The sequence below is a fragment of the Tachysurus fulvidraco genome, chromosome 22 (genome assembly GCF_022655615.1).
Source record: "Tachysurus fulvidraco isolate hzauxx_2018 chromosome 22, HZAU_PFXX_2.0, whole genome shotgun sequence".
Classification (NCBI taxonomy): Eukaryota; Metazoa; Chordata; class Actinopteri; order Siluriformes; family Bagridae; genus Tachysurus; species Tachysurus fulvidraco.
Window position 1 is genome coordinate 10,621,158 of NC_062539.1, and position 14,188 is coordinate 10,635,345.

At 37.5% G+C, this 14,188-nt stretch overlaps 1 protein-coding gene across 3 annotated transcripts in view; it reads left to right on the top strand.

Annotated features, from left to right (window-relative positions):
* The window catches only part of pip4p1a (phosphatidylinositol-4,5-bisphosphate 4-phosphatase 1a), a 28,762-nt gene extending 16,623 nt beyond the window's left edge, over positions 1 to 12,139 (top strand). For 2 of the 3 annotated variants that reach the window (XM_047806384.1, XM_027143150.2), the window contains exons 2-7: positions 775 to 968; positions 1,286 to 1,392; positions 3,646 to 3,751; positions 8,547 to 8,599; positions 10,154 to 10,244; positions 10,330 to 12,139. In XM_047806384.1, the coding sequence (XP_047662340.1) occupies positions 775 to 968; positions 1,286 to 1,392; positions 3,646 to 3,751; positions 8,547 to 8,599; positions 10,154 to 10,244; positions 10,330 to 10,473 (695 nt within the window). In that variant the 3' untranslated portion in view covers positions 10,474 to 12,139. Of the gene's footprint in view, positions 1 to 774; positions 969 to 1,285; positions 1,393 to 3,645; positions 4,070 to 8,546; positions 8,600 to 10,153; positions 10,245 to 10,329 lie in introns of those variants that run through there. The other variant, XR_007139112.1, reaches the window with a different exon arrangement.
* The last annotated feature ends 2,049 nt before the right edge of the window (positions 12,140 to 14,188 follow it).

Here is a 14,188-nt window from a genome sequence, read left to right on the forward strand (position 1 = left end):
CATGAGATGTTTCTTGGTAATGGCACCTTAGTAATGAAACATTTTTATAGGTCATCTGTTGTGACTGAACCTGCTGATATTAATTTCCACTGACAAGGGGTCTGATTGCTTTAAAATTACTAGTAGATTTCGTGCAGCTTCATTTTGGATTATTTGCAGTGGACATAATGAGTTCATAGGTAGACCTGCCAGCAGTGAATTACAGTAGTCCAGTCTTGAAATGACAATAGTACCTGAGCAGCCTGTGTGGCAAAAATGGTCGAATCCTTCTAATGTTGTAGAGAAGGAACCGACATGAGCGAGTCACATTAGCAACATGAGAGGAAAAGCACAAAGCTCCTGTTTACACAATTACACTTGACTCTGTAGTTTTCAGTTATTATTATCATGTATCACACATGAGGAAGGGTTCCTTTTTGAGTCTGGTTCCTTTCAAGGTTTCTTCCTAATATCATCTCAGGGAGCTTTTCCGTGCCACCCATGCTTCTGGTGTACTCATTAGGGGTAAATGTAAAATAAAATTTTAAACTTTTCATTCTGAATTTTTATATTCCTCTTGAACTGTTTTGCAAATATTAAAAGCACTATACAAATTAAATTGAATTGATTATATTTTAGACAGATTTACTGTTTCTTCATCATTTTTTTTGTGTTATTTTTTTCCCATTATGTTGACTTTTTTATTACCATTTTGCATAACAATAAATTTTGCTTGTAATGTGACTGTTGTCCTTACACCAAAGTGATGAATTGTTTCAAATATTCACCCCTCAGGTTTCCCACCATTTCCAAGCCCGTCTCAGCCCTCTGTGCTTTTGGGGGAGGATCCTCCACCCTACTCACCCCTGACATCACCTGAGAGCGGCAGTGCCCCTGTGATCAGCTGCCGCGTGTGTCAGTCTCTTATCAGTGTTGAGGGCAAGATCCACCAGCATGTTGTCAAGTGTGGTGTGTGCAATGAAGCAACTGTAAGTCCATGAAAATGCAGAAAAGCTCATTTTTGTGCAGTATGAAAGGTCCCAAGTAGTCTATAGAACCTCACAATAGGAACTAACAGTTTTTCGTTATGCTAATTTTTTTTTAAATAAATTTCTTATCAGTTTTTAAATTTCACATTTTCTGGGGGTTGTGATTATTGGGCAATGTTTTATGCACACGCTGCATTCCGGTTCATTAGTGCTTTTAGTACTATATTATGTTCTCTCACAGCCTTCCCAATATTGGTTTGGGAAGGCGTTTTTTTTTTTCCTTTTTTGCCCTTTACCATTATTCTCTCCCATCTTAGCCCATAAAGAATGCTCCGGCTGGGAAGAAGTATGTGCGTTGTCCCTGTAACTGTCTGCTCATCTGCAAGGTCACATCTCAGCGCATCGCCTGTCCACGCCCTTACTGGTGAGACGGGGATAAAATCTAATTTCAGACAACAGTTGAATCATTCCTAGGAGTGATAGGATATTTTTCCTTTTCCTGTTCCTCTAACCAATCATGTAATTGTTCTTTATTTACTCCTCATTTATTTGTTTTATAAGCAGGATGTGATTTGTTAAGAACAAAGAAAAGAGAGAAAGGGAAATTTTAATTAGAATTTCTATACTGGAAATTAAATGACAATTCTCAAACTGCAGGCTAAAAGCACGGGAGATTATTTTAAATATTCTTTAAATGTTCTTTAACTGCTTTGAGCTAAGTGATTACTCCTTTCCCTTTAAGTTTATCACCTTATTTAAAGCTATCAAAAATCTGAAAAGTAGGAATTGTAGAGGAAATTTTCAGTACATGTTCTCTGGATACTATTGTGTGTGAAAGTCCCAGGAGATCAGCAGTTTCTGAAACTAAGGCTAGCCTTTCGTAACATCAACATTTCTGTGATCTAATTTTTACTCCATTCTGATATTTGATGTGAATATTAACTGAAGCTCTTAACTCATATGTGCACAATTTAAAGCATTATACAGTATATATGCAGCCATGGCCAAAAGTGTTGACACTCCTGAAAGTATTTCTCACAGAAAAGTATTGCAATTACACATGGTTTGCTATACACATGTTTATTTCCTAGTGTGTATTAGAACAACACACACAAAAAAAACAGGAAAAAGCAAATTTCACACAATTTCACACAAAGCTCCAAAAATGGGCTGGACATAATTATTGGCACTCTTAACTTAATATTTGCTTGCACACCCTTTTGGAAAAAATAACTGAAATCAATCGCTTCCTATAACCATCAATAAGCTTCTTACACCTCTCACCCAGAATTTTGGACCACTCTTCCTTTGCAAACTGCTCCAGGTCTCTCATATTGGAAGGGTGCCTTTTCTCAAAAGCAATTTTAAGATCTCTCCATGGGTGTTCAATGGGTTTTAGATCTGGACTCATTGCTGGCCACTTCAGAATTTTCCAGCACTTTGTTGCCATCCATTTCTACGTGCTTTTTGAAGTATGTTTGGGATCATTGTCCTGCTGGAAGACCTCGGATGCAAATCCAGCTTTCTGACACTGGGCCCTACATTGCGTCCCAAAATCCTTTGGTAATCCTCAGATTTCATGATGCCTTGCACAAAGTCAAGGCACACAGTGCCAGAGGCATCAAAACAACCCCAAAACATTTTTGAACCTCTACCATATTTGACTGTAGGTACTGTGTTCTTTTCATTACTTTTTCGGTAAACAGTAGAATGATTTGCTTTACCAAAAAGCTCTATCTTGGTCTCATCTGTCCACAAGATGTTTTCCTAGAAGGATTTTGGTTTACTCACTTACATTTTGGCAAACCGAAGTCTTGCTTTTTTTTGTCTCTGTGTCAGCAGAGGAGTCCTCCTGGATCTCCTGCCAGAGCGTTTCATTTCATTCAAATGTCGATGCATAGTTCACGCTGACACTGATGCACCCTGAGCCTGCAGGACAGCTTGAATTTCTTTGGAACTTGTTTGGGGCTGCTTATCTACCATCCAGACTATCCTGCGTTGCAACCTTTAATCAGTTTTTCTCTTCCGTCCATGTCCAGGGAGATTAGCTACAGTGCTATGGGTTGCAAACTTCTTGATCATGTTGTGCACTGTGGAACATCTAGATCTCTGGAGATGGACTTGTAACCTTGAGATTGTTGATATTTTTCCACAATTTTGGTTCTCATGTCCTTGGACAGTTTTCCTCTCTTTCTGTTCTCCATACTTAGTGTGGCACACACAATGCAAAGACTGAGTCAAAGTTTCTCCTTTTTATCTGCTTTCAGGTGTGATTTTTATATTGCCCACACCTGTTACTTGCCCCAGGTGAGTTTAAAGGAGCATCACATGCTTGAAACAAACTTTATCCACAAATTTGAAAGTGTGCCAATAATTTTGTCTGGCCTATTTTTGGGGTTTTGTGGGAAATTGTCAAATTTGCTTTTTTCTCTCTCTCGCACTTTTTTTTGTTGTTGTTGTTTCAATACATACAAAGGAAATAAATACATGTATAGAAAAACTTATACTTCAAATGCAATACTTCAAATTTTCAATACTGGAAAAATTTAATGGGTGCCAACACTTTTGGCCACAACAGGAAAATGTTAAATAATATGAAAACTATGCCAATGATACAAATGTATTTTATATATTATTAAGCAGTGGTCATTGCACATTTTCTGTGTCTGTGTTGCAGTAAGAGGATCATTAATTTGGGACCTGTACACCCTGGTCCAGCTAGTCCAGATCCACAGCCTAGTGGGGCCCGAGTGTCATGTGGCCACTGTAGCAACACCTTCTTGGTACTATCTTTATTAACTGTACCATAAACAATCATTTCACATAACACTGTGGCAACACCATTACAACAACCAGTATAATCATCACATATAGTACATAATCAGTAGTCACAACATTTATTCTACTTCAGTAAGTATTTGAAAATAATCATGGATGGGATGGCAGTCTATTGCATTGGCCTGGTTCATAGGTGAAAGGTGAATTGTAATAAACATCAAAGCCCACCTGGGTTCCAAGAGGTGTTTTTTTATTTTTTTATTTTTTTTTTTTATTTTTTTTTTACAAATTTTATTAAAAATAAACACTGACAAGTTTTCCCACCTGCTTTTTATCTTTGCTTCACACACAGCAATATGATTGCATTATGATGTTGGCTTTGTAGAAGCCAACATACTGATTTCCGTTATAAGCTTCTTATTAATGTGCTCCCAAAGCACATTCTTATTCTCTTGCATACTTATTATTATTAATGTGCTTGCAAAGCACATTCTTATTCTCTTGCATACTTCTTCTTCTTCTTTTCCGGACACTTTTTCGGCGCGTAACTTGTCCCGCAGCTTTTGTCCTAGACCCATAAATGAGGTGTCAAATCGACTGGCTCATTGAGGAGAGGTGTGCTATGTAATTGTATAAGTGATCCAACCAACGATGTTTGCACAGCGGACGAAAAAGCGGCCAAAAAAGTCCCATAGAAATGAATGGGAAATTCCTAAAATTCAAGCGAAAACAAAAAAAATTAGCACAACATGGACATGTCATATATCAAAACACTCAGCAAGATGAGGGGAACTTGCCACATGCAAACACATTCACATTTTCTTTAGGAAATGTACCCTTCTTCTTCTTCTTCTTCTACTACTAGACACTTTTCTGGCACGTAACTTACCCCACAGCTTTTGTCCTAGACCCATAAATGAGGTGTCAAATCGACCAGCTCATTGAGGAGAGGTGTGCTATGCGAAAATCAAAACAATTTAGCACAACATGGACATGTCATATATACTTGTTGCTATATTTCACAGTTCGGACGGAAATGAACTTCTGGTTTTTTTGTGAGGCAAGTGTTTTGGATTAAAGCGTTTTGGATTAAAAGGCTTACATATTCCAAGGGAAGCGTTTGTCCTTTTAAGGCGTCTGTCCGCTCTTTTAAGAGCCACCCATAATATTTGTGACGCGAGCGTTTTGGATTAAAGCGTTTTGGATTAAAAGGCTTACATATTCCAATTCCTTAGACTCTTGGGGATTTTTTACACAAGCATGGTTTAAATGTAAGTAAACAACAATGACTATCAACTTGGATTAAATTAGTATGATGGCTATAAATCATATTATGCTTTGTTTATGGGCTTAATAAAATCCTGAGAGTCTAAGCTTTCGAACAATGATTTAATGATTAAAACTAGTGGTGGCGTGCCATGGACAGCACGGCGGTCACATTTGTTGTTTCTGCCATTTGTATAACTTTTTGTTGTTTTCAACTATCAGTGTAGTTTTTTATAATTTTTTATTTCACTTTAAACTAATGTCCTTTTAAGAACAGCAACGGCTCTTTTAAGAGCGACCCATTAATTAAAATTAAGCGCATTTTTTCTTTGTCTCCTCACATTACATAATTATTTTTTGACATGATATGACCCGTATATCACAAAGAATGATAAGAATGACTTTAATATAATAAATCTTGGGTACTGTTAGACTCGCCATTCTTCACATTAGTGAATTAATACATAAAACCGCAAAGGCTTTCTCGTGTTCCTGTATGGAGTTGGGGTAAGCAATTCGTTTAGCATGCAAGCGAATCGCGGTTCGAATCCACCCTTGAACAGTTTTTTTTTCTAACACTATAATAAAGGTTCATTAGTTGACATTAGTTACCACATTACTTAACATGAACTAATAATGAACTGCACTTCTACAGCATTTATTCATTTTGTTCATGTTAATTTCAACATTTACTAATACATTATTAACACCGTGTTAACATTAGTTAATATACTGTGAACTAACATGAACAAAGAATAAACTTTATTTTAACAAAGATTACTAAATACAATAATTTATTGCTCATGGTTAGTAAATGTTAGTTAATACATTCTATTTGAACTAATGATCCTTATTGTAATGTGATTATATTTTTTCCCTGTAAAATCACTGATTGATGCTTTAGTTCAAGATCTTAATGGCGCTTGTTTCAGGAAAAGATAAATGGATTTTCAGGTGTGCTCTTTTGTTGCAGGTGAGAAACTAGTCTGCAAATATAACCATAGTAACTGTGCAGCCATACCCTAGCAACCATGTAGTGCACCTTACGAACCATATTGCAATATAAAGAAGCCATATCTCAGTTACACAACATAAAGCACTCAGCACGATGAGGGGAACTGACGTCACGTGTAGCCCCGCCCCCAAAATAAGCGAAATCAAAGATTTAGCACAACATGGACATATCATATATCAAAACACTCAGCACCATGAGGGGAACTGACGTCACGTGCAAGCACATTCACATTTTCTTTAGGAAATGTACCGTTCTAGTTCTTCTTCTTCTTCCGTAACTTGTCCCGCAGCTTTTGTCCTAGACCCATAAATGAGGTGTCAAATCGACCGGCTCATTGAGGAGAGGTATGCTATGACTTTTATAAGTGATCTGACCAACGATGTTCGCACAGCGTATGAAAAAGTGGCCTAAAAAGTCCCATAGAAATGAATGGAAAATTCCTAAAATTCAAGCGAAATCAATAATTTAGCACAACATGGACATGTCATATATCAAAACACTCAGTATGATGAGGGGAACTGACATCACGTGTAGCCCCGCCCCCAAAATTAGCGAAATAAAAAATTTTGCACAACATGTATATGTGACATATCAAAACACTCAGCACGATGAGGGGAACTTGCCACGTGCAAGCACATTCACATTTTCTTTAGGAAATGTACCGTTCTAGTTGTTGTTGTTGTTATTATTAATGGTGCTTGCAAAGCATTATTATTGTTATTCTGCATACTTATTATTAATGGTGCTTGCAAAGCATCATTATTGTTATTCTGCATACTTAATAATAGTAGTAATAATAATAATAATAATAATAATAATAATATACTTCCGGACACTTTTTCGGTGCGTAACTCATCCCGCAGCTTTTATCCTAGACCCATGAATGAGGTGTCAAATCGACCGGCTCATTGAGGACAGGTGTGCTATGACTTTTATAAGCGATCGGAATTCCGGAATTCCCAGTATGGAAGCTCAAATGGGTTTTTTTCCCCCATAGACTTGAATGGGGAATTCTTAAAATTCTTTTGTTCTCTCTGTAGATGTAAAGCACACTCTCAATACATGTAACTATCAACTCCACACTATCAATCCAATGATTCTACAAGTATTGGCCCCCTGTCAATAGACTTTTGTCAAAGTATTGGCACCCCACCGGGTAGTCACGTGACGTCATGTGTAGCCCCGCCCCCAAAAACTATTCTATGCAGTATAAGTAGAATTCCATAATGACTGCAGTTTTGACATGAAATGTCAAAACACTTAGTAGTCACTTTTGCCCAAAAGTATTGGCACCTCACCGGGTATTCACGTGATGTTACGTGTAGCCCCGCCCCCAAAATAAGCGAAATCATAAATTTTGCACAACATAGACATATCATATATCAAAACACTCAGCCCGATGAGAGGAACTGCTTCACGCATTTTGGTCACGTCATGTGACATTTTATTTCTGGGTTCCAACGAAACTTTCGGTTTTTCCGTAGTCGACGATCGAACATCCCATAGACTTGAATGGGGAATTCTGAAAATTCCTCTAAGCTCTCACACGCAGCGTGTGCAGAGCTCAGGCACGGCTTCTGTTCTGTGTTCTATGCAGTATAATAATAAGTAGAATCCCATAATGACTGCAGTATTGACATGAAATGTCCAAACCCTCAGTAGCCACATTTTGGCAAAAGTATATATACTTTTTCACTGGGGTTTCTGGTGACGTCACCTGTAGCCCCGCCCCCAAAATAAACGAAATCAAAAATTTGCACAACATGGACATGTCATATATCAAAACACTCAGCCCAATGAGGGGAAGTGCCTCACGTGTATTCTGGTCATGTCACGTGAAAATTAAAAATTTGCACAATTAAAAATTTGCACAACTAAAAATTTGCACAACATGGACATTTGACATATCAAAACACTCCGCACAATGAGGAGAACTGCCTCACGGGTATTCGGATCACATCACATGCTCATGTCCGCTCACCTCCAAAAGTATTGGCACCCTAGCGGTCTAGTAGCCTTCACGATCTTTTTGTCCTCTTGCCTCCAAGAGTAACATTGATCCTTATGTCCACTCGCCTCCAAAAAGCACCGGCCTTTGCGAGTACTTGCACCGTCAAAGCCAGCATCAAAGTTTGTCGTGACGAACTTTACAAATCTAGTTGTATAATGGATTTCTTTACGGAAAACTATAATCATGATGGTGTTAATGTAAATATTATAGAAACTTCCTTGAAATAGTTTCATTCTGCAGGATCCCAAAGTTTACATCAATTAAACTTTTTTTTTTAATCTTTCTTTTCTGTCACTATTCCTGTTATTTAATGCAGCCACAAGCCAAATTCAACACAGCTGGTATTGTTGGTCCTCTAAATTATCAGCAACAGTGGTATATTCATAATTAATATATATGTATATTTTATTATTATTCATTTTAAACCTCATTGTCTCACAGTTTTACATAATTTCATCACCACCATCATCATCATCATTAATAAGTTCTTTTTTTCTTCACTTTGCAGTGGACAGAGTTTACTGACAGGACACTGGCCCGATGTCCCCACTGCAGAAAAGTGTGAGTGTCCAGTTATCCCTAAAAATTACTAAAAACATTTTGTCGGACGACCCACAAACATGATATGGGGATGTTTCTCGTACTATTGTGTTGGGCCTATTTATCACAATCACATCATGGATCAGTTCGAAGTCATAAGAAAACTTAGGGGTCATGGCATCGCCACGAGTGGCAGCCTATCCAGTAGCTCTGTGATAGTTGACCGGACGGGGAGTACAAAAGCCTGATTGAGGACTTTGTCAGTTGGTGTGTGTCCAACCCTCTACAGCTGAAAACCTCCAGGAGATGGTGATGGATTTTTGTAGGAATAAACCACAATCTCAACCTGTGTCCATACAGGGGGTTGACATGGAGATGGTCAAGACCTAAACATATCTAGGGCTGCAGCTAGATGATAGGTTGAACTGGACCACAAACATGGATATTCTGCTCAGGAAAGGACAGAGCCATCTACACTTGGAGGATCGCATCCTTCAACGTCTGCAAACAAATGCTACACATCTTATACTAATCTATGGTCGTCACTGGACTTTTAGATGCTGTGTCGTGCTGGGGAGGAAGCTGCAAAAAGAGAGATGCAGCACGACTAGACAGACTGGTGAGGAGCACAGGTTCTGTGGTTGGAACAGAGCTGGACATATTGGTGACAGTACAACATTGGAAATTTCCATCTGTCTATTTATCTATCTGTCTGTCTGTCAATCCACAACACAGCAGTAAGCTATCAATATCTTGTTTCCAGACCAACAAGATTAACATTATGGAATGGCCAGTGCATTATTTAACCTTAATCTAATAGAAATCTTGTGGGGTGACATCAAAAACGCTGTTTCTGAGGCAAAACCCAGAAATGCAGAGGATCTGTGGTATGGATTGCAATCGTCCTGGGCTGGTATACCTGGCAGAAGTCGACTCCATGCAACACAGAGCTGAAGCAGTTCTCCGCAACAATGGTTAAGACAACTAAATATTAGTTCAGTCAAGAAAGCTAAATCTTCAAGCATTGTTCAGTTTATACAGTAAATTTTTTTTGAATTTGTAAAAATAAAAATGCTGTCACTGTATTTTATTTTAACTGCCCAATATTTATGCCAAATTATTGAGCTTTACTCACATTTTTAAACACACTGCTATTTATGTGCATTTAACTGTGTTTGTGTCGGCACAAAGAGGAATGAGGGAAAGAAAGGAAGAATGAAAAAATTTGTATACTGTGTGTGTGTATATATAATATAAATAATGATCTAATATTTCTGCATTAGAGATTTATATATTAACCTGCCATCAAAGAATTCTTTGTGAGTGTCTCTACATTTTTGTTTACCTCAGGGAACAGACACAGTCTCAATACTGTTGAACCTGAGTGGTGACAGTATACCAATCAACTGTTGTGAAAGGACAGGAAGCAATATGTTTGTCCTATCATGTTTCCCAATCTTCTCACCAGAGGGCTTAGGATTTTTTGAAAAGCTTTAGGTTTTTAAGTGTTTTTGTTGTCTCAGTACTTTATATCTGGATGAAAATCACCACCAACATTTATTGCTTCTGCTGCAGTTCTTCAATTGGCCAGACATATCCAAGGAGGCGGAGTCTCTGGTGTTTTCTCCTCTGCTTGTTGTTCAGCATCTCGGCTGCTGGACTTATTGTGAGTGTAAACACTGGCCTTTTTATCTTTGCTTTTTTTCTTCCCTGAAATATGTTCATTTCTAAATAACTCGCTCTCTCTACAGGGGGGGACGTGGTCTAAGGCACAATTGTATGGAGGGATATATGCTGCTTGGGTGGCCATGCTGCTACTGGTCATGGTGACTTTGGCCAGAGCACTCTACTGGACCTGCCTACGGGTCAGCCAACCACTGCAAAATTTCACATAGAAAATGAGCGGGGGGTGGGGGATGGCCTGGGTGGCACTTGGGTGGTAGAAGAAAGGGTTTCGTGGGAGAAATTGGGCAACAGAATCAGACTGGTGGTAAATAGTCTGAGAAAAATGCTGAGCAATGGATGTAACATGAAGCATTAAGCCATGTAAAATAATGATTAATGATAAATATAAGAGAATGGTCTGCTGAGGGGGAAGGATGACTGGATTGAAGAATTGGGCTGAAAATAGTTATTTGTTTTAAGTAAATATTTATTGAGCTGAACATTGGATCCTGTGGTTTTACCAATGACTGTGCGCAAACCTACTGACACCATACTGAAACCAAATTCTAGTGGCCCAAAATATTTTAATCTCGCATGTAACACACACATATGAAAGACTCCAACACTGAAAGACACTGGATCAATAGTGGTAGGTGTCTGTCAGATTATTTGGCATAGTTGACACTATATGGCAGACATGTATGTTTGCACACACAATCCGCCAACTGATTTTGACCGCATATCTGGAAATTTGCCTCAACAAAAGAGCACCATAGGTGTCGAGTAGAGTTTCGTCTTGACTGATTAGTTGTGTGTTGCTATAATGTACTGTCATAAATATTAGAATAAGTGCATTTGTAAATGCTATCAATATCAGTGCATCTGCAGTCCAAAGCATCAAGAGGCCAGAGAGTGACTGAGAACAGAATGCTGTCTGTCCTCCACAGTGTGGCTCTGCTTTAACATACCATCCACACCCACCTCTGTTCTTTCCATATGACCTTATAAACCCATACTTACTTCTAATCTGTGATTATGCATAGGTGTAACTATATATTGTGAAGTAAAATTACTTGGCATTAATCAAAAGAATTTCATATTTGAACTTACGAATATAATATGAATAAAATGAATTATAATAAATAACAAATCAATAACTGAGAATTCAGAGCAAAAGTCTCATGGTGCTTTTTAATTTGTATTGACATGCTTGCTAGGCATGATACAAAAATTTGGTCACCTTTTTTATGCATTTTCACTTCAGGTCTATGTGAAATAATTAAAATAATATGGTGGGTAAGCATGATTTTCATACAGCTAATAAATTTTATTTAATAATTGCACACACGAGCAGACAGATTAGTGTCACCAACATACTAAATTCCTTAAGGGGGTGCTGTAGTAATGTTATTTTAATTTTATTTGTATTTTTATATAAAACCCCATTTTATTAGTCTGACATATCGATACACCTACAGTAGATAAAAGGTCTCACATTCCCAGGTTGTTTTTCTGTTTTCCCCTTCAGGCTGAATATTTATTTGTTATTGTTTTAAGACTGCACCATTGCACTAAGAGGATCTAACAGTTCCTTAAAAAACCCTTTTTTCTGTAAACACTACATTATTTTTTCTAATTTGTGTTCGTGTACTTACCATGAGAAGAATTATTGTAATCTGTACACCCACTCTGCCTGATGGTAATTACCGCACTGAAAGGTTTCTGTTGGGCATTCTCTTATTTATGATCTGAATGATGATGATGAAGTCACCAATACATGACATTTGTCATGTCATTAACTTGAATATGATACACCTGTGGTCATATAAAATGTGCTAATCACATGTATGTTTTTGTATTTAACTGCTGTGTATTAAAGGACAGTTTAGGACTTTATGCACCGCTTATTATTTTTTATTTTAAAAAGATACCTTTTTATTTAAACAAATAAAACAAAACAAAAAAAACAAATCTTTAATATACCCTTGGGTCAATGCACAAAGAGTGCCTGATTTTGTATTAATTAAAAATAATTACCCAACGCCCCACCCCCCACCTCGTTTTTGATGGATCTCTGTAGTAAATGGACTGTTGGCAATTGTTGGTCATTATCCCATATTATATTATGTTGGTGATTTTCTTGGGGACAAAAACATGATTCCTCTGTTGTGATTAGTAATTTATTCTGACAAACTTAATTTAAAGAAACAGGCAATTATTAAAACCTTTACTGCTTAATAATATTGTATGAGGTCCAAAGGTACAGGGATTGTATTCTGAATAAACATCTCCTGTAAAAAAAAACCATATTGATCAATGTTTCATAGTTCAAAAAGTATATGGTGTCACTGAAGAGGAAGTGCTACAAGACTGGGTTCTGGATTTCTGCTGCTGAAATTCTTACTACTTTGTGATTAGTGGTGTGAAGGTTTACAGTGATTAGATAAAGATATAATTGTCCCATATTGGTATAAATAATGTCAGAAAATATGTATGAACGTTTTATTCTGCTGTACGCTCCAAAATGAGATGGCAAAAGAGGAAACGTCTTTGTCTTATCCCACAATCCAGGCGCAAAGGTGCCTTTGTCCTAAACTATACGCTTTAAAGTTATGAGTACTGATCCCAATCTTATTTATGCCAAGAACATTTAGACAAGAATGAGGCTTTTCTTCGAGTTTGTTTGCAAATGATTCATTTGTTACAAGGCATGAAGACAATATAAAAAAAAGAAAACAATCATTTTAGTCACTGTGCTTTCTTTATTCTCACACACACACACACACACACACACACACACACACACACACACACACACACACACACATTTGCTAATTTTCTTTGACATTTATCAGATTTTAAGAAAATTCATTAAGGAGACTTTTTCCTAAGAGACACATGTCTCTTGTTTCATGCAGATGTATTTTGTTCCTCAAAGAGAGTAAGAGAGATGGGAAACATATAAAAAGCTTTCAGAAACCACAAATCCCTTAGCCCAGGAGATAACAGAGAGAAAGTAAGAGGGGTGGGTTGGTGATGGGGGTTCAGCATTAATGGATGGGAGAGAACAGGTACAGACAAAGAATGTTACTCCCTATATGCACGTGTGTTTTTGACCATATAGCTCTTTTTAAGTGTCTTTGCTCAACACACACACACTGATCTGATCACAGTAATCAGCATATATCTTCCTTAAAGATGCATAAGCACTCACTTCTGTACATGTGATGAGTGGTATGGTTCTGACTTACTTATCCCCCCCTTACCATAAAGGATCTCTAACCCCTACACAAACACACCAGCAACTACATCCCCTTTAATACTAAAAGGATTCAGTCTTTATGACAAGCAGCATGACCTTGTACTCATTATTAAGACTTGTTTGTTCTCAGCATGAAGAGGAATTAACAGAGAGGCTTAGAATGCGAGGGATTGGCAGATTTGCTAAGGGATGGGGAGATGGATGAGATGGAGGCCTAAGCAGCTTTAGAACAGTCAGTGTCAAAACAATCGACTGATCTCACCGACAGTTTACCGACTGCCATGAGACGGTCTCATTATTAAAGTGAACATTGTACATGCTGTCATAAATGAAAATCTTTCTTACTATCCTAGTTCACTTCTTGCTTCGCATGTCTTCACTCTATAACATAATCTCGTCTGTGTGTGTGTGTGCATGTGCGTGTCACTGTCTCACCATCACTAAAAGCATGCATTTAACTCAATTAATGGTATGCATTATTAATTTCTATCTAGAGATGTATTTGTTTTTACACTGGAATTAAAAGCCTCTGGTGTCATATATCACACTCCAGAGGGAGAGAAATTGAAAGAGAAAGACTGACTGACCTTTTTTTCTTTGCTTTTTTTTTTTTTTTAACTCTGTGCAAAAAAATTTACATTTTTTTGTTGTTGTTAAATGTATGCTTTATAACACAAAAATCT